Source organism: Xyrauchen texanus, chromosome 33, assembly GCF_025860055.1.
Source record: "Xyrauchen texanus isolate HMW12.3.18 chromosome 33, RBS_HiC_50CHRs, whole genome shotgun sequence".
NCBI lineage: Eukaryota > Metazoa > Chordata > Actinopteri > Cypriniformes > Catostomidae > Xyrauchen > Xyrauchen texanus.
Window position 1 is genome coordinate 31618597 of NC_068308.1, and position 22589 is coordinate 31641185.

General features: G+C 37.3%; 1 protein-coding gene across 1 annotated transcript in view; it reads right to left on the minus strand.

Moving 5' to 3' along the window:
* Nucleotides 1-15630, minus strand: part of aatkb (apoptosis-associated tyrosine kinase b) — a 70175-nt gene extending 54545 nt beyond the window's left edge. The window contains exon 1 of the mRNA XM_052103180.1: nt 15532-15630. Within this exon, the coding sequence (XP_051959140.1) occupies nt 15532-15613 (82 nt within the window). The 5' untranslated portion in view covers nt 15614-15630. The remainder of the gene's footprint in view (nt 1-15531) is intronic.
* Nucleotides 15631-22589: the final 6959 nt, after the last annotated feature.

Below are 22589 nucleotides of genomic sequence, written 5' to 3' on the forward strand. Positions count from 1 at the left end.
CATGCACTTCTGGGAAGAATGGAAGCGGGTGAGGTGCGGCTGTGAGTGGCGCTCTGAGCCCAGGAACCAGTTATCAATCGCGAGGACTCAGGGCTGGATGGAGGGTTCCACTCGAGCCTGATACTTGCAGCAGACCGGGCAAGCATGGCGGTCAGCCCGCGTTGGCCTCAAACTGGGTGACCACACCTGAGGTTGGGAGAGCTCACCCTGCTCTCGAGACATTATACTCACCCTGGGGAAAGCTGTCTGTCTCATCCCAGAACTCAACCGGTGCAAATTAGTGAATTGGGGAATGAGAGGTCCGTGGGGGTTCACCCGGCGGAACCTCTCTCATTGGGATCCCCAAACCGTCCCCAGCACTAACCGTCGTGGCCTGATACCCGAAGGTATAAGGACTGGGCGGAGCGCAGCTGGGGTGGCTTATTTTCTGAAGAAGGAAAGCCGCGACCACAACATTTCTATGGTCATGCTCTCGCAGTGAGAGTATGAACCATCCAGGAAAGCTGTCTCTGAGTGGCTACGGCCCATAAGCGTGAGGCAGCGATCGTGGCCATCAGAGGCAGAGAGATAGCGACCGCATGCAGAAACTACACAAAGATGGAAAGGCATCTTTAAAAAGATGCTTTCCATCAGTGCTCACTCTTTTAGATGAATACTCTTTTAGATATACCCTCTTTGTCTAGCTGCCGAAGTGCCCAGGGGCGTTCTCTGCACTTATCCGTGCAAGAGGGGGTGAACTCGCTGCAATGCGTCGTATATCCAACAGCTTAGAATGCGTTTTTTTGCTTCTTTTGGACTTTTCTCAAATATCAAAGGTGTTTGGGGCTCTCAAGGGTGACCCCTAGTGTCACTACATTGACACAACGTCGAGTGAGTGACAGATAGGGAAATTGACTGGCATTATAAGTTGACATCAGGAGGGGAAAATTTTATTATTAAATGACATTACAGGACAACAAATTTATCCTCAAAACTGAATACACCAGCATGTCTAGTTGTAAAACTACAGCATCAAAGCTCTTTGGGTGGGCTGGTTGGAAGAGAAAAACACTTCTTCAAACCCAATTCAAGCAAAAGTAGAATTGTTGCTTCCTCTTTAAGGTGGATCTACAAGACCTCATTCAGGTACCTCTAATTACTTTACAGCCTGAATTGGTCTTCCTGCATTTGCTGTGGTTATAGCTGTCCACAGTGTGATTACACACTGAGAACTGAAACGTAAGTGCTCACACAGTGTCATGGATGAGAAGTTGCCATGGAAACAGGAAGGCTACATATGTTTTTATTAATTTCAGTGCACATTCCATAATGTGGGCTTTGAAGGTCAGGGCTGGATAAGTGTTCAGTTATCCATAAATAGCAGGTTCTGTTCTGTTGAATTTGGGTCTGTGACAGTGAAAGTGATCTAGAATGTTTGAGGTTTAGTGATCTGTGTGGCAGCTTAAAATATCCATTCCCTCAGTTCATCAGAACACATGTGCTACAGCATATACACACACACAGTAAAGAGTTCATCCAAAAATGCATATTCTGCCATAATTTACTCTGCTTAATATTGTTTCAAATTCTTTCTGCAGTGGAACATGGAAAGAAGATTTTCGGCAGAATGTTAGCCTCACCATACACTATCATAGTATGGCAAAAAAGTAGTGATAAAATGAATGGTGGCCTTTCATGTTCCATTTGGGAAAGACATACAGGTTTGAAACAACATGAGGGAGGTGAGGGAATATCGGAGTTATGACAGAATTTGCATTTTTCTTTGGGGTGAACTATGCCTTTTAAGCTTAAACTGTATTTATAGGATAATGCTAAGAATGTGATAGCGCCATCTATTGCTCTATGCATGAGTCGAGGACTAGAAAGTCTAATAAAGCATGAAATCATAAGACTGCAATGGCAAGTTGTACAATGAAAAGGGAGTTATATTTTGGTCAGTTCTCACCCAAAATCAAATAGATTGCTTCAGAAGACATGGATTAAAACATTTCAGTCATATGGATTAGTTATGCTGCCTTTATGTGCTTTTTGGAGCGTCAAAGTTTTGGTCAACATTCACTTGCAATGTTGACCTAAAGAGCTGAGATTTTTTTCTTAAAATCTTTGTTTGTGTTCAGCAGAAGAAAGAAAGTCATACACATACACATACAAAAACATGTTTTTTTAGAAGGCTTGTTGCCTGCAGGGTACTTTAAGGCATATCTGTGTGTGTTCATGTGAACTGATGGGGGAGCGATGTAAATATTTAATGAACAAATGTTTATATATTTAGGGAAACTGCAAAGATGGAGGAATCTCATGATTGCTATGTGCATTCTACCTCTCTCTCTCTCTCTCTCTCTCTCTCTCTCTCTCTCATACAAAGGCACATTAACAAAACATTCCAACGTTCTTTTAAAGAAGTCAGTTAATAAGCAGCCATACTGGGCTGCTATTTTCTATGTAGGAGTTTCTATGTAGGAGTTGCCATCACAAAGCCACAATTAACAGTTGGAAACTCTTGATTTTCTTTAAGCATAGACTTTTAGAGTTGAGGGTGTGTCAATTTAAGAATCTAACAAAAGCAAATTGCTATTGATCGTAAGAAGTTGAAATTGTGAATGTTGATTCACAGTTTACTTTGTACTGATTTTGTGTACTTTTGATGAAGAGGAGCAATAAATATTGCCAAAAAAACATTACTCATTTAGTCGGTTCATGCAGGGGCATAGCACCAAATTTTAGGCCAGGCACAGAACTATTTTATGGCCCCCTGACCAATTTGGGTTTGTGGTGGGGATAATATCCAGTATAAACATTTTAGATGGATATTTAACGCTGCTAATTCATACATTGTTATTTTCAAATGCAAATATTATTTGGATCAAGCAATACATTATTACAAATGTTTACAAAGCCTCCTAATAAAATACATTTTACATGTATAAATGTATGAGTTTTCTTGTTGGCAAAGTCACCATAACATTTCTGAAATGAGAAGAGTGCCAGGTTAAGTCTATCCTGAGACATTTCTTCTCTCAGATAGTTTTAGAAGTTTATTTTTTTATTTTTTTTACTTTTCTTGACTTTATTATTTCTTAGTTCATGCTGATAATTATGAAGGGAACTTCTAACCCTTCTAGATACAATTTGAAAACATTTATTAAAAAATTTGACTTTCTCAGTTTTACATCATATTGGTTGCATTTTAGCTTTTGATAAATGCATAAATTGTTCTATTTACAATGATTTACACTGACACTCAGAACACATGCTAAATCAGTACTGTCACTTTAAATAGAGAATGGCATCTGAGCTCAACACAAGGTGATTTTGTTCCTCACATATTATTTTGGTGGCTTAATGTGAGGAACATTTCACATGTATCTCATGGAGTTATGGGAAAAAAATCAAATGTACGCATCATAGATAAACATCTGATGGTTTTGCACTAAAGTACAATATGTTTATACAGTAGATGCATGAGGCTGATGTTGGCAGTTTGATTTAATTGTGCACGTCAATTTATAAAGCAAGCATCTGATTGTTGTATACTGTTTAATGAAAATCATGTAATGATGCAGTAATAATGTTACCAACCACCTGGTGTGGTATATTTCTGTTATATTTTTTCGCCAAAAGCTATTTTTTCTCTCACATTTGCCGTGTGCCTTATGTTAATTTTGGACCATGTTTATATGAATATCAAACAAATATTCATCTAATTGCTACATTGACAGGTATGCTCACATTTCTTTTGTAAAAAAGCTACCTCCCGGTCTTTCTCCGCTCCTTTTTCTTTTGGATTCATTTCTGTAGGTACATTAACGGACTAAGCATATTACATCATGATGTGTTTTGACCATGCACTGCCAGACCACTTTTGCTTTTGTTGATGGGGGTGGGGGTCACTAACATGTGAGGAGACAAGGCAGATTATGGGAGAACTCCCCATTTTTACAGGAAGAAAACAGAGTCTTGTGGCCAATAGCATTGTATTACTATATATATATATATATATATATATATATATATATATATATATAACAAATGATAAGACAATGGAATTTCAATTAAGCCTTTCTGTGGGCCCCCCTCCAGTGATGGCCCCGTTACTCGGGTCCATCATTACGAGCGGTCCGACACTCTTGGGTTCATGAAGAGTCAGGCCCATGGGAAAAACAACATTGCCTATCAATGATAAAATACACAGACACAGCATCAATTACACACCCAAATACACACTTTGCTCTTCATTTCCTTGCAGTGACACTAAAAAACAAACAAAAAAGAGAAATACAAGATTGTCCAATGCATCCAATTTTTCTCATGTGAACAAATCATGTGAATGCACATCACACAATGCATTTACGACTTCCAATATCCTAAGAACAAACTTCCAAGGAGGACTTGAATGCAGAATAAGCAACAAAGTTCAACTCCTATCTACTTCAATGGGCAAATAATGAAATCTCTAAAACTAACACTTGTACTATAAATGCAGCTTCTTCAGCTCAAATCACAGTAAAAAGTATTTTTCAGGCTGGGATAGCTAATGTGCATGCCCTTTCTATAGTAAAAAAAAAAAAAGAAAAGAAGAAATTATAATAAAAAGGGACTTAAATATTGATCTGTTTCTCACCCAGACCTATCATATCACTTCTGAATGCATGGATTTAACTTCTGGAGTTGTATTGATTACTTTGATGCTGCCTTTACATGCATTTGGACCTTCTGGCCACAACTCACTTGCAATGTAAGGACCTACAGAGCTCAGATATAAAATCTTTGTTTGTGTTCAGCAGAAGAAAGAAAGTAATACATATCTGGGATGCATGAGGGAGAGTACATAATGAGAGATTTATCATTTTATCTACCACCAATCTCAAATGACCTGCTAATAAACTCATCAAATTTTCTGGAGAAGAGATCATAAATAAGCCTTAGTTGACCAGGGTGACAGAGGTGATTCAGCATCCTGTGAATGAGTGCTCCCGGCCTAAACCAATCAGGATTTGATTAATGAGATCGAAATGATGGGATGGTGAGACATCTGTGTCACATGTTGCTATGGATACAGAGTGATGAGCATCTGTTGTGCAAACTCACCAGCAAAGCTTATGTCTTACACTTTGCGAAAATACACTCACATAAAAATGTGTGAGACGGAGAAATACAAACAGCAGCTTACTTTGAAAAAAACAAAAACTTTTGTTTTGATGCAGAGCATAATTACTGGGGCTTTTCAATTAATATTTTACACATACTGTGAGGACACATACACACTGATTGACAGCTCTATGCCAAGCTTAATACAGGCTGAAAATGATTCACAAGCCAGATGATGTCTGTTTAAGATTGTTATGACAGAAATCATTTGTATTTCACTGGCTGCTGAAATGTAAAATGGGCGAGTTAGTAACATGAAACCCAGATATCATCAACAAAACAAAGTAGAGAGCAAATAGAGTGCACAGGGACCTCCTGCTATTCAGCAGCCTTACTTCCCAGTTTTTCCCATTTGTTTTCATCCAAGATTAATCAGATGAATTACTATAACTGATGTGAAGCAAAAAAATATATGAAAAAAAAAAACAAAACAAAAAAAACACAAGACAACACAAGGTCCAAGACCCAATGTCTTTTCTGAGTCATAAAAGTACTCATTCCATGATACATTGTGAATGAAGTAATAAAAACAAAAATGTTGTTGAAATAATTGACTACGAACTTATAGTCATTGAGTGTACGTATAAAACCCATTTATTTTTACATTTGTTGCAAAATATAAATTTATTTACAAATATACGTAGAGGCCTAATTAGTTTGATAGCATAAACACAATTTCCTAGAAATGAAGCTGAAACCATTCTTAATTGTGGCTTCTACATGTCATTGTTGAACAATCTCAGAGCTCATGGTAGGACTGTTGTAAATGGTTTATACATTATCAATATCTCTATGGAGACAATTAATACAAATTGTATTTCCGGAAACCGACTGTTGCGTTCTATAGGCTACACTTTCAGTTGAATGCCATTTCTCATAGCTGTAAAATGGCTTTTCCATGCTCTTGACTTCCAAGTAAAGGTTTCCTCATCCAGAGTAATCCTGTAGCCCATTCAATAGCTGTATTAAATATAATATTATGAAATAAATAATAAAAGAGAGACGGAGGGATGGAGAATGTCCATAATGGATTCTCTCTCTCTCTCTCTCGCTCTCTCTCTCTCTCTCTCTCTCTCTCTCTCTCTATATATATATATATATATATACTGAAGGATGACAATGCAAGCAAGCTTTTGTTTTGATGTTAAATGTAGAAGAAATATTTAAAGGGATAGGTCACCCCCAAAAAATCATCATATCATTTACTCACTCTAATGCCATCCCAGATGTGTATGACTTTCTTTCTTCTGCAGAACACAAATAAAAAAATTTGAAGAATGTCTCAGCTCTGTAGGTACACACAATGCAAGTGAATGGTGATCAGTACATTAAAGCTCCAAAAGTAGCACAGAAAAGTTTAATAAAACAAACCATATGACTCCAGTGGTTAAATGAATGCCTTCTGAAGCGATACGATCGCTCTGGGTGAGAAACAGATCAATATTAAAGCCCTTTTCAATGTAGTTGTTAACATGCACGTCCACATGACATAAGCTTGCAAGCATGTTTAAATTAAAGCAAAACCAATGAAGCTTGTGAACAGCATTCTCTTGTAAACAAATTGACCTTCACGTCCAACTGTATCATGTCAGTTCTTGCGGGAACATGCCAATGCACTTTTATCACGTGAGAGGCTGCGTCAACCGTGTCCACTCATGGAGGTGCATCGGAGAGTGACCAGAAGGAAACAACTATAGTGAAGAGGACTTATATATTGATCTGTTTCTCATCCTAAGTGATCGTTTCACTTTAGAAGATACTAATTTAACCACTGGAGTCATATGGATAACTTTTACAAAAACAGTCTGTGCTTTTTGGAGCTTTAAAGTGCTGATCACCATCCACTTGCATTGTGAGGATCCACCAAGCTGAGATATTCTTCTAAAAATCTTTGTTTGTGTTCTGCTGAAGAAAGAAAGTCATACACATCTGGGATTGCATGAGGGTGAGTAAATGATGAGAGAATTTTCATTTTTGCGTGAACTTACCCTTTAAGGTTATGCAACATGGGTTATTATACAAATATACACATTTAAACATTGCATTTGTACAAAATAATAAACTAATTAAAATGCTTCTACTGAAGATAAGATGCTCTTTGGAATATTCTCAAATCATGCTAATATAACATGGATCACCCAACATGAGAATTGGGCCATACAAAAAACAAAAACAAAAATCTGATATTTCTGTAAATATAATTCAGTTTCATTTAACTTATTATGCAGATAATATAATTTGTAATAATACATTTTGTATTAAATTAGAAAAGAATGCTAAATATAAGTACTTCCCCTTGTAATCTGAAACTTTTGGACTTTTAGACACTATATATTACTCATATGCAGTCCAACAATACCCTTTCTAGCATGTTGTTCAACACTTGAGTACATTTTCTGTGTAATCCATCTGTATTTCCTGCTCACTCTTGCCCAAAGTGAGCACGACAGGCAGAAAGTTCACTCAACCCTTCTCTGAGGGCAATCGGACTCTTTACTGCTGTGACCACCACCCTTGAAGTCCAGAGAGGAATAAGCTGAGAGAAGGAGGGGGTAAGAGTGGGTCATGACCCATCTAGAGGGATTCATTGAATATGTTTGCTAACCTGCTGCCAGTTTCAGATGCATCAGTGAAGTGGATAGGTTGAAGCAACATCTGCCTTAAAACATAGATAACACAAATAATCCCTTAAATACATTAAGGGATTTGCAAAGGTCTGTGAACATACTGGGGATTCAACAGTGTTCAAACTCTGAGGAACAGAATTTTTGCTCAATGCTACTCAAAAAGGTGCACACAAAATGGCCCATGACTATGAGCTATAGAAAGATTATGGTAAGATTTAGACTTATGGTGATCCTAGGAAGGAGGGAAATATTATTGTGGTCCAATACACTCACAGTGTTCCCACACTCTTGACCAATTAATATCCATGACATTTCCATTCATTAGTGATTAGATGTGATTAGATTAGATTAGATTAGATTAGATTAGATTAGATTAGATTAAAAATCATTCTAATTCAGACAAATTCGCTAATAATTCAGACCAATTTGTGAATTGATTTAACCAATTAATTGAAAATAATTGACTCAAAACAAGGCTTAACTCACAAATCTGACAACACAAAACCATTAAAGCAGTTGCATCTGTTTCTATTTTCATCTGTTTCAATCTAATTCTAGGTCACCATCCTCCTTTTCTGAATAGCTCCACTAAGGGCATTTCAAGTCCCTGAATTAGTCTTGCTGTCTTCTTCCTGTTTTGCACTCAGCCTTGCTTTCTGTCCTCAGAGCTTTATTAATATTATTTGTTCTTGCAGCAAAGTCATTAAAATTCATGTTCTGTTGGCAACACACGCACACATTTAAAGAACAAACACAGATTGGAAAACTCTCCCAAGAGTCTGAGAATGCAGTTTTGTGTTTTTACATAATTATCCTGAGTCAAAGCAATGCTTGTCTCCTGTCACATGTCATTTGCATTTATAATACACTGTTACGTTAGACTGGCATAGACTGCCAACTGTAGCTCCGCTGGTAAAAGCAAAGACATTTGAGCCAATTTTTGGGTGAAATTATATCTGTTATGATGCTTCTTAATCAATAAAGTGCCTAATACAGATAGCAGCAAAACAATAGCATGCAGACTCCTTGACGGGGAGGGGTATCTATAAGGTAAATAATTGAACACAAATAAGTTTGCCAAGTCCATTTAAGCAGCCATGTAATACACATAAGTCAGCCATCAATATCACTAAATAATCCACAGGCTGATCAGGACCCCAACATGAAGCAGGTGTGTCTTTTTTATTTTATTTTGTCCCAAATTGACCGACTAACTGTACATTATCTTGCTTATTATATGGCTACTTACCAAATAAATAAATGCATCTTTGATGAATGATGAATGTCTTTTCTGGCTGCTCACATCTTGTTCTTGCCATAAAGATTAATTATCCTCCATCATCTCCTGTGCACTCCCACATACTAGCTTTCCCTCGTATGCACACTAACATGCTAAAGTAGCACAGGCCATAAGCAAAAGCACCTCTTATAATCAAAGCAGCATGTTTGTAGATTGGACCTGAAACTCAAGGAACAATAACCTTAGTTAAAAGCAAAAGAGGCCAAAAACAGACATTGTGTGAGGCCGTCTGTTGAAGGATATGGAGAAGTGTAAAGTTGCAGTGCATTCCTTGACAAATTGATTTTCACATTTCTATAAACTGTAGATGGTGCTGGGAGATGTATTCACATGTGAACAGATGAAACAAAATCTAAAATATGATTATAGATGGGGGTTTCTTGAACTCAGGGCTCTTTCATGTCCCAGGGGTTGATTTTTATTCAAACCAAGTTTTTCTTTTTGTTATATGAAGGTCTCATTAAAACTGAATTGGAAAATTTTTTTAGGCCTCCATCATTTATTTTTGGTTCTTTTCAAATGCCTTTATTTACTATTTCAGCCTTGTCACAGGCCCAGACTTTCTTTCAATATAAGTAACTATGAAAATCAATTATTAAAATAAAGATTATTACAAAAACTATGATAAAGTTTGTATATATACACTGGTGGCCAAATGTCTGGAATAATAGATTTGGCTGTTTTGGAAGGAAATTGGTACTTTAATTCACCAAAGTGGCATTCAACTGATCACAAAGTATAGTCAGGACATTACTGATATAAAAAAATCATTTTTGATCAAATCTAGACAAGCCCCATTTTCAGCAGCCATCACTCCAACACATATCCTTGAGTAATCATGTTAAATTGCTAATTTGGTACTAGAAAATCACTTGCCATTATATCAAACACAGTAGAAATGTATTTGGTTTGTTAAATTAAGCTTAACATTGTCTTTGTGTTTGTTTTTGAGTTGCCACAGTATGCACTAGACTGGCATGTCTCAAGGTCAATATTAGGTCAAAAATGGCAAAAAAGAAACCGCTTTCTCTAGAAACTCATCAGTCAACCATTGTTTTGAGGAATGAAGGCTATGCAATGCTTGAAATTGCCATAAAACTGACTATTTCATACAAAGGTGTACACTACAGTCTACAAAGACAAAGGATTACTGGCTCTAACAAGGACAGAAAGAGATGTGGATGTACAACTAAACAAGAGGATAAGTACATCAGAGTCTCTAGTTTGAGAAATAGACACCTCACATGTCCTCAACTGACAGCTTCATTGAATTCTACATGCTCAACACCAGCTTCATGTAAAACAGTAAAGAGAAGACTCAGGGGTGCAGGCCTTATGGGAAGAATTGCAAAAAAAAAAGCCACTTTTGAAAAGATTAGAGTGGGCAATGAAATACAGACATTGCACAACAGATAATTGGAAAAGAGTGTTATGGATCTTAACCCCATTGAGCTTTTGTGGGATCAGCTAGACTGTAAGGTGCGTGAGAAGTGCCCGACAAGACACATCTATGGAAAATGCTACAAGACGCTTGGGGTGAAATGTGCTAAAATGGTAAATGGTTAGCAATATATATATATATATATATATATATATATATATATATATATAAATTATATTTATTGTGTGAAAATTATTTCTATCCATTTCTGTCCCACAGCAATTTTGGCTGTAATATTATTATCTTTTCTTTTTTTTTTTAATTAGTGTACATGTTTACTATGTCAACAAAAGTGTCATTGAAGAGCATGCTTGAGATTAAATATGAGAAAAGTTAAGGAAACAAATAAAATTCAACGTAAATATAACTTTTTATAAATATCACGTGACTAGGGTTTTTTCATTGGAAATGTAAAGCGCAGCGTAGTTCTAGCGGGAAGACTAGCAGCTGTACATCATCGCACCATTAGCTAGGTAACTCTTAGCCAATCACATGTAAGCCATTGCTTTATAAGTCTGCTCACAATCTATCACATTGCTGTTTCAGTGTGCTAACATGGCAACCTCCACCACCAGTTGAGTCCCTTCCTGCACAGGGGTAGGCTCCTCATCCCTGCCTCTATCTCCGGTTCCGAGTACAAATTCTTCGGACCGCCAGATGGGGATAATGCCAAAGAGAGACATTACATTTCTGTTTTATATTCATCAAATAAATGTCATCTTAAATTTCACTCAAGTCTGAGAGTCTACCTGATAGAAGTAATTCACAATTAAGCTGTAATTTGGCTAAATTTCTAAATTTTCTTTATTTAGGATACATAATTTTTTAGCTATGAAATTAGCCTCAGCAAAAAGTTTGGCATTTTATTTCCAAAATGTAAAAAAAAAAATTCCATCATGTTATTCTATTATAAACAATACAGAATTTGAGACGTGGTGAAAATGACACTGTGGTAGTAATTTTCATTACTTGTGATAGTGGATCTTAACGTTCTAGAAGTCCACAGTGCTAATAATTTGGGAATACCTAAGTTGAAGAAACACCCAGATATGGCTCATATTCACATCCTGTACTCTTCTATAGTAATTCTGTTAATTCAGTTTTGATAAATCGCAACTCAGCATAAACCACATCACTACTCACCTCATAATCACCTATCTCGGCTTGTTTACATTACAACTAATGCAGTTTCCCTGCCCTTCAATCGCATTTGTGCATCCGGTAACAGCAATGTCCTTCATAAACACATCTCAGCACTGATATGTCTCTTACCAAAATCTAACCATACCGCAAAATGCTCTATTTCTTTTCCCAGCTTTAGGTTTGGTAAATTTGTCGAGGTGTACACAATTGCCATTATGTCAATGCCAAATTTTGTCCTTATCTTACTGTTCTGTAGTACATGTCCACTAGAATATCTCAGTATGTTCTCAATCTATACTCTGATGTTATAGTCCACAGTAATATGTTCTTACCAGATTTCTGTCTTGTGTGCGGAGTTCACAGTCAGGGAATGGACAGCAAGAAGTCTTTCAGGAAGAGTCCAGTAATACAGGACAGTCTGATTGTCTGGCGGTCAAGAAATTTGAGCTCTAGAGGCTGGCTTGGGACAGACGCCAACACTACCGGCAATTTCCCAACATACACTGCTTCCAGAAAGTTGATGTCATCACTACCACCACCAAGCCTCCCAGTCGTTCAAGTTTCTATATTACTATATTAGATGTCTCATTAAATCTCAACATAATCTCTGAAACAACCAAACACTGCCTACCTATGAGACATGTGGATCCAGAGATATTGAAAGAAAATTATACACTTTTCCAAAAAAACTGCCATTTTTAAAGTCATAGCATCATTCTAAACAGTAGCTATTTTTTAGGACCTAAAAGAATCACAATGATGCTCTGTTCTACATCACCATGATTCATGAAGATGTCTCACCTTCTAAGCTGATGATCTGTCTCATGACTTTACTGAATCACTGTGAGTCATGAATCTTTGAGCTAAATACAACAATCAAGGCTATTAAATTGCAAACGATGGGGTAAAACGTTTCCAGAGATTGCTATATTTGCACAAGTCACTGCCAACACTGCCAAAGTCCTTTTCATTATTATCCTTTTTCTTTAGTATTTTTGCTGTGTTTTCAGGTAAAACAATATCTAAACATCCTTAAAACAACATTGTTTTTTGTTGTTGTTTCAGAGAATATATCTCTAATTCAAATAATTCTAGTATTTTGCATATCCCACTGGTACATTTTTTTTACTTGTTTTAAGAATAACTATAACACAATTTAGTGAGGTTTATGCTTAAAACAAGAAAATAAACATTTTCCAATGGAGAAAGGAAAGGAAACTTGATTCAGAAAACAAGTCTTATTGTTTAGCAATTTTGCTTTGTAATTAAATAGATTGTTTTAATAATGTTTAGGTATTTCTACTGGAAAATAAGATGTGCGATATGTTATGCTGCAAAGATTCTTGAAAAATTAATTAATCAATTTGAATCCGCCTTCAGTATCTTCTGGCCTGAAACAAGCCTAGCATGACTACTTGAGCAGATTCAGTATCCTTTATCTCCCTTTTATCATTCTCAGGCTCTCCATGATGTGCCCTTGTTCCATTCATCACCTTGACACATAGAGCCTGTTCTCCTGTTCATCACCTCTGACAGACATGATTAGAGTCGGGGGAGGGGAAGAGGTTTGCCACCCCAAATTGAAAATGTAAAATTGTAGTATTGAAGAAAAGCAATTTGTGAAAGTCAATACGGAAACACAGTGCAAGAAATTTGAAGATAGGCTTTAATATAGGTAGTATTATGCATAACAGCTAATTCTAAAAATAGAGAAACTGAAAGACTGCTTTGGGGCTCCTAAACACAGTGCTGCAGACCCACTTGGTAACCATAGGAACCATATGAGGAGGCAACAAACACACAGCTGAGTCCCAAATTAGAGAGGAGGGAATACCATTCACCACTGCCAACAACTCAAAAGATGGCTCATTTTCACACCATAGGGAGGCATTAAATGTAACTGAACTCTAACTAGCACAACAGTTTAAAGATGAGCAAAAGCATGGTTTATAACCACAATGAGCTACTTCACAAACATGCTTGTTTGTGAAGCAACACCATTGTAAAAAAAAATTCACAACTTGATTTCATTGCATTCTATCCATTTAAATATTTCAAATGGATGTTTACTTAATCCATTTGAGTTGGGATTACATTAATCATTTTTGTGGTGTTACTGTAGCATTGATAAAACTGGGCAGGGAATTTCCATTCCCAATGCATGCTTTGTGCAAGATGAATATAAAAGGTGATTGCTGTTCATGTTTAATGTTTCGTTATCTTGAAATTTAGAAGAGTTTCTGTTATGATAGAGTTGTAGGGGTCACCATTATGGTGAAGAGTTGAGCTTGAGCTACATTAATGATGAGGACCGTTAGATTTTGAATGTGAAAATGATTGCTTGCTTTGTTGAGCAATTGCTGTGCAAATCATAGCATAGTTCCTAAACTACACACTGTAGTGCTTCCTATCAAATTTGAGTTGCATTGATGCAACTAATTTTGTTGGGTTTACACAATTCAATCAGGTTCTTTCTACACAAATTTTTGTGTTTATATCACATAACAATTTTAAGTTAGGAAAACTAATTTTAAAAACACGAAACCGCTGTCCAAGATTGAAACAAGTTCAGCCAAAGAGCTATTTTTTATTGCAAATTTCCTATGTTTTTGAGTGCAATTTTAAGTTGGATTGTATGTTTTAAACGGTCCTGTTCAACCTGCTCCAAGCGAGACTCGAACTGGCTTCTCCGGCATTAGAGACGGGCACGCTAACAAGGAGGATAAAGGCTACAGCCTCTAGTGCCAGTTGCTAGTGTGCCACTTGAGGCCAGGTGAGTGAGGTTTACACACTGCACAGTTATCACATACCAGCTGGCACCTGCTACACTCACTTCCTTAAACCTCACTCCCATCAGGGTCACGATACCACTGTAACCAATCCCACTTGACCCGCTCTGAACGGGATTCAAACTGGTGTCTCTGGTGTGGGAGGCAGCAAGCTTACGAGCAGACTTAAGTTTACAGCCTCTAGCGTCAGTCGCTAGTACACCTCATCAGACCAGGAGGGTGAGGTTTTTACCTAATGCACAGATACCTAACAGCTGACTCCCGTTACATGTTCTTGGCTTAAACAACTTATTAAATCCATATAATTACCTTTTCATTGACCCTTTTGTTGGACACCTCCTCATTCACCTGTCATTCAGTGGCGGAGCTAGGGTGTAGCCAGGAGTGGCCGTGGTCACTTTTTGGTCATTTTTGGCACAATTTAGTTCTTTAGAGGTGAAATCATTGTACAGATGTACAAACTGAACATGTGTGCACACCAAGTTCACCAAACCTCTGCGTCCGTGCCCCCCCCCCCCCCCCTTGAAAAACTCCTATGTCCGCCACTGCAGTCATTATATTCTTAATTAGCTCCTCAGATACACACTTCTCTGGAGGTTGATAATGCCTCCTTGACCAATCAGTAATGTCTACCTGTGAATCACTCTGCCAATATTACACCAGTACCTCTCAACTTTGGCATGTGTGTAAGTGGACGTGTGGAGAGGTAAATTGAGTCATTTTGTTTGCCCTCACAGCTCGATTTGGCTTATGCCCTGAAATAAGGATAACATCTTACATATAGCCTATAGTCTAAAAAAGGCATAGTTGAGGCACAAAGCAAACTATAAAGATTCAGAAAAAAACATATTTAGAGGAAAAATGAATCTGAATTGTTCTCTTTTAATTTTTAGCTAATAAACGTTAATTCAAAAAATTATATCATCTAGATTGTCATTTCGCGCAAACCCCCGACAATTAGATGCTGAGATGCGCATTTTAAGTACCGAAACGATTTTCACAGAAATGTGCATTCACTTGACTGAATAATTTACAAAACAGTTACGAATATATATATATGAAAATACCATTGATACAACCTACCTGAGTCAAAATGAGAGCTCAGCGCAAAACTGGGGTTGAAAAACGACGCAGACATGATCAGCAGTGCTAGAGAGCCTGACATGCTGAAGATAACGTAAAGTCCTTCATTAAAACAGGGACTGGTGTCTGATGTTAAACAAAAGTGATTATTTTCTGTTCAAAGGTGCCATTCCCTCGCTTTAAACACAGCTGTTTTTGCCTCGGTGCCCATGTTATAGAGAGCTGAAAGGACGGATCACGAAAATTGCGCGAAAATTCAGTCCATCATCTTATTGATGTCCATCAACGCGAGACATTGCAATGCAAGTTTGCATCTTCTTTGGCGATTCTTGTCCAGAAGATCTCTGCGGAGGCACTGGTAAGGGTTCTTCTGATTAGTCTCTGCACCAAACGAAGCGCAGGGTCTGTGGAGCATTCCTTTAAATGTCAGATTTTAGAAGAAAGACACAGGCAAATTCTGCCATTCGTTTCGAAAGCTTTGCCACTTCAGCTTGTTTCAATCTCAAATCTGCTGTTTGGATGGAGCCCTTGATAATAAGCCTAATGGGAGCTGTCCAGTGCTGAAATAGACAGCGCCATCTTGCTCATTATGATTCCTCCACAGACTCACACAGGCAGGCTGGAATCCGCCGAGGGGAGGGGATAGTGCCAGAACCGCAGCTGTGACTGACGCTAATGATGCGTTCACACTACCAGCTGCTTTGTCGCTGCATGTCGCGATTAGGTCGCTAGTGGTGTATATGGAGAGTCTAAACAGCACTGTTTCTTTACAATTAATATTATTATTCAAATATTAGAAACACGTGAGCTCTACCATCTTCTCTCGTATTGGCTATTGCTCCAGAAAGTCGCTATTCATTTACATAAAGTTGAACATTTCTCAACTATGTCACTTCGCTGGACAAGCCAACATCCGGTCGCAAACGGTCACTGTCGCTCGTGTTGCCGGAAGTCACCAGTTCTCATTGAAAATGAATAAGATGAGGTCATTTTGTCACTGCGTGTCGCTGGCAGTGTGAACGTAGCTTAAAGTTTAACGTACATAGAGCCTAGGTAAGATAAAAAAATTTAACAAAAACTATACTTGAGACTAATTGTGATTATTTTTTGGTACATTACAGTTCGCTGAACTATTTTATGCTGCATCAGCTTAATAGAGTCTTGGTAAAACAGTTGTAAAATAGCATAATTCCTTATTGCAGAACGAATAGTATCGACTCTAAAATCTGATTGGATGAGCTACCTGTAGGCTACATTTGAGGCTGATGTAAAATCACCAATAAACGCACACATGTGACCTTACAATAATTGAATTCATTATTATTAACTATTTACCGAACATTAGTGTTTTTAACATAGAGATCACTGTCATACACTGTAAGAAATGTCTGAAATTTTAATGGTAAAAGACTGTAAAAGTGCTACAGAAATAAAACGTTAATTGATTAATGAATATACATTTTTTAATATAGAGTAATTTACAATACAGTAGTTTTTACAATAAAATGTTGTAAACATACATTTTTTTAGATGTAAATAGTAGGATTTTCCTGTATAATTATTGGTAAAAAATTCCATTACTTTTAGCAAGTGAGTACATGTAATTTTTACAGTAAATTATTGTTAAAATTACAGTTAAAAAAAACAATAATTGGGCGTTCCCACAATTCCCTGCATAAACTATTACATTTCATTATATTTTTGGGGAATAGTTATGTTCCTTATTTATAATATAAGTTATGTACTTTGGGGTGTTCTGTTTTATGTTTGATGTAGTTAAGTTCTAGTTTACTGCATTATTTAAATTGTTATTTAAATGTGATACCCTGATGGTGTTTAGTGTTTGTGACACTGAGCACTGTTTCACCACGTACATTGGTAATTGTTGCTGGAAGAGCCACTATTGGTGAACTTCATGTCATCATGTGTTATTAAATAATACTAAATATTATTTCCACCCCAACCCTGGTACAAATAATGGTAGATGCTGTTTGCATCCCTAATTAAATACTAACAGTACAAGGGCATCACTCCAGCATGTTAATTGTGCTTATTTACAGTCTTACAGACAAACTACACCAACCAATCCCTAACCTTACTTTACCAAAATTAACCTCATCATGGGCAACGAAATGTGAAACCTTTTTTAAATTTGTGCACCGTTGTTTGTTTGTTATTTTGCAATGTTTGATACTGTAATGAAGCCATGTAAATGCTAAAACAGTTTGCACCACACCAACACACTCTCACGGCGCACTCTCACAGCGAAATCGTCAGGATTGAATCCCCATGACTTTCACTAGAGCCAATGATGTCGATGAACATCATTTCCATCTAATACGCAACAAATACTTGCTTCTGTCACACACAACAGCTTCCGATCTTGTTTACACACTCTACTGATTGGTTAGGTTTAGATAAGGGGTTTGGGTAAGGGCATAATATTAATAAGTACGAGTTTATGCGAACAACATCGTGCAAGACTATACGAAATAGCAACTTATAAATGAATATTTCATGAGATCAGGTTGACCACACTTATTTTTTTTAATCAAAGACACCTAAATTCAGTTTTCTGTAAATATTCCTTTTTCAAATCCCAACTCTACAACTGCGTCTTTCCTTTTGGTTTTTGCAAAAGCTCATTAAGAATAAACATTTTCTGTAATAACATTTCGGTGTTATTCATAATTCTAAACAGTATGTACAGATCAAACAGGAAAAGATCTGGTCGAAGAATATGTTTTACAAATGTGTCTTTAGAGAAGTACAACAAATCTATAACAGAACAAATGCAAACTGGGAACAGCACAAGATCAAATATATTTTCTGGTGTAAAATCCATATTCTTCAGCAGTCCAGGAGCACTTGCCTTCAAAAAGCTCGTCCTCTTCCCAAATCTGAATGCATGTTATCAAAAATAAACATCACACTTCATAACCTTACACTGATTTTTCTGATGTCCTTACAGCCAAAAAAGCTGGTTCAGAGACATAATGTCAAGCATTCTGTTTGTCTGAGACATCATGTCACTCTGTCAGGGTTGCCGTGGAAACACTGGATAGAGAGTGTTCATATAGTCCTGAGATGAATGTTAATAACACCTTTCTTTTTTTCTCTTCCCTATTTTCCTTTACTCACATGCACACACTGTTACGGGTATTTAAGGTAAGGCCGCAACATAAATCTGGAACACAAAAAGTGGAAGAAACAACTTCTGGTGTGAGCATAAGCCAAAACAATAAACCTAAGCCCTGATACCTCTTGACAAACAACTGAATAAACAAGCAAAGAAAAGAGAAATAAAATACAATAAACACCCTTACTCCCTGACTAACACTAAACAAGAGAAAAAGGATATATACAAACTAAAATGGCACCCACCCCCTACAGCTTCCCACATGTGAATTAGCTATTTACAAGTTTAACAGTACACAAATATATACAAAAATAAATAAGGTTGATCAACACAAAAATCATAATTTTATTTTTGACAGTTACACCAACAGGCAAGCAAACAACAGCACACTACAAACATTCTTAGCACTACAGGTTTTCAACAGCAATAGTATCAACAGGAAATCACAAACTCAACAGCGTTCCCTCGGTAGGTGTGTTGGTCCCTTATATACACCTGCCTCTTGGGCCACACCAATCATAGGTGGAGATCAATCCAGGCTGGCCCAATCCTGTGGAAAGTGGAGACAGGAGTGCAAGTGGAAAACAGAAATTGTGATGCTTATTACTTTTTTGATTCTTCTTGGTTTTATTTAATTGCCTTTTTATGAAGAGGACAGAAGAGAGGAAACAGGAAAATTAAGTGAGAAAAAGGGGAATGGGATCAGGACATAACGCAAGTCATATTAAAACCTGCATTCACCTGAACCCCTGTGCCATGGCTCTGACATTTGTAACAAATATGGTTACTCGTTCCATATTTATTAATGCAATAAAAAGTACTGATGTATGTCAATAATCTGTAACACGCATCGTCGTCCAAGAAAAACCTTGGAAAAAATCGCAATGACGTTGTTCGTTGATTTTTCTCTGTTGGAGTAAAACTTATGATAAAGCAATGTGTTTGTCCAAACAATGGTAGGGAGTTATTGGGAATGCTGTTTTGAAACAGTTATTAACAGTTATTTTCCATACTGTTTGGAGATGCTTGTGTTGCAGAAATTACACACTTCATCTTTAAATATGGAATAAATTAAGATTTGAAACCTTGTAATAGGCGATACTTGAAAACGGACACATGTGCAGCCCACAGCAGGAAATAAATTAGCTATTATGCTTTGGAGACTATTTAGGAGAGGATGAAACTTACACAATGTCACACTGGGGTATAGAACAGATGCTTCTTAATTGATCTGAGAGTCCAGCGTGGTCTTAAATATCCTTAGTAGACTAAACACCCACAAACAACAACAACCAAACTAGCTCAGTCAAAAGTCTTCAGAAACTAATTCTCCATCAGGGAGCCGCTGTCCGAGAACAATGTTCACATTGCATAATTAAAATAGAGCACAAACAATTAAACACATATACCTCCACTGACCGGTCTTCACACACAGCAGGGCTCAAACCTTCATTAACTCAACAGTCAGTTTCACACACAAACACACACATTTGCACACACCAATAAAACCTATATGAGCTTTTACATCAAAAAGTACCATGATGATATTGTATTTATTTTTTAGATTTGTAGCATGGTAATACTTGGGTATTTTGTGAAGTACATTGAATTAATGTAAATGGTTCATGTCCAAGAAAACCAACATGATCATATGGAAAGTCTACATGTTGTTTCAGAGTTCCGGTAGCCTGTGGATCTGTCACATTATGCCGACAGATAATACAAATCACATTAGCATATTTTAAGGGGATAGTTCACCCCAATATTTTGTCATCATTTAAAGGCTACTCACCCGCATGTTGTTCCAAACCCGTATATTTTATTTTATTTTATTCTGTTGAACATAAAAGGAAATGTTAAGCCAAATGCCTTGGTAACCATTTGCTTTTTCTGCATCTTTTTTCCATACAATGAAAGTGAATGGTTACTGGACCTGTCATTATACCCAGCCAATCACTTTGTGCTCTAAAAAATCCAAATGAGTCACATGAAAAGACAGCAGAAAGTGTTATATTTATATATATATATATATATATATATATATATATATATATATATATATATATATATATATATATATATATATTTATATAGTTATTCTCTGTGCTGTTATTACTACAGAAGTGAATCTGAAAATGAAAAGATAGATTTGCCTTATACGCAGCTATGAGTGGGACATTATTGTTGTAAAATTCCAGTAACCCCACACAAATAGAACACTACAGACCAGTCTCTCTCATCTCATTCAGGGCAAAAACACTTGAAAGTGTTGGATGACAATCAGTCAGGCTTCAAAAGTGGACACTTCACTGAGACTGCCCTGCTGTGTGTCACTGAGTCTCTGAGACGGGCGAAAGCTGAATCCAGATCATCCGTCCTGATTCTGCTGGACTGTTCTGCTGCCTTTGACACAGTCAACCATCAGATTCTGCTCTCCACCCTCTCCTCGCTGGGTATTACAAGAACTGTGCTTGACTGGTTTAACTCTTATCTCTCAGGTAGGTCCTTCAAGGTAGCCTGGAGAGGTGAGGTATCCAAGCCTTACTGGGGTAACTACTTACTGGGGTACCTCAGGGATCAGTGCTTGGGCCACTTCTCTTCTCTATAAACACAACATCACTGGAACCCATCATTCAGGCACATGGTTTCTCATACCACTGCTACACCGATGACCCACAACTCTACTTGTATTTCCAGCCCAATGACACCACCGTGACTGCTCGAATCTCTGCCTGCCTGGCAGACATCTCGGCCTGGATGAAGAAACACCACCTGCAACTCAAGCCAGCCAAAACCGAACTCCTGGTATTTCCAGCCAACCCTGCTGTTGAACACAATATCACCATGCAGCTGGGATTGACCACAGTAACGCCTTCAAAAATGGTCAGAAATCTAGGGGTAACCATTGATAACAAACTCAATTTCACAGACTGCAAGATCATGTAGATTTACACTCTACAACATGAGGAAGATTAGACCCTTCCTATCTGAACATGCCACACAACTGCTTGTTCAGTCACTTGTTATAACTAGACTGGACTACTGTAACACTCTCATTGCAGGCCTCCCTGCATGTTCAATTAGACCTCTGCAAATTATCCAGAATGCAGCAGCACATCTGTTCTTTAATGAACCAAAGAGAGCACATATTACACCACTCCTTGTTTCTCTCCACTGGCTGCCGGTTGATGCACGTATCAAATTCAAGGCTCTGATGCTGGCATACAGAAAAGCCACTGGTTCTGCTCCAGTATACCTAAAATCATTTCTGCAGAGCTACACACCCAATAGAAGCCTGCGGTCGGCTAAGGAACATCACCTTGTTATACCAACACAAAGAGGCACCAAAACACTTTCTCTGACTTTCAGCTTCATCATACCACGTTGGTGGAATGACCTTCCCAACTCCATCCATGAAGCAGACTCACTCTCTGTCTTCAAAAAAACGACTTAAAACGTATCTTTTCCAAGAGCACTTAACTAGTCACAAATAAAATAAATAAAAAAATTGCACTTGTATATGTTTTGAATAATCTGATGCTATTGAAACTTTGTAATATGGCACTATTGTACCATTGTCTCCTTAAGATGATTCGCATATGTTTTCCTCTTTTGTAAGTCACTTTGGATAAAAGCGTCTGCCAAATGAATAAATGTAAATGTAAAATGTTGATTTAATTTGAACAACTGTCTCTTAATAATTGACTTAATCAAGATCACAATCATCTGTCCATTTTGTTTGAATAGTGCATTATCTGTCATTTTTAAAGGAAAGGGAGGCAAACATAAACAATAACACACCACTATTGCAAAATTGCAACATCACATGCAATATTTTCTGAGAAGCTAAGATGTGGTAATGTTTTCCATGGTAAGAGCTCTCAATAGGTGTAATGACTGGCAGTGGTGGCTCAGTGGT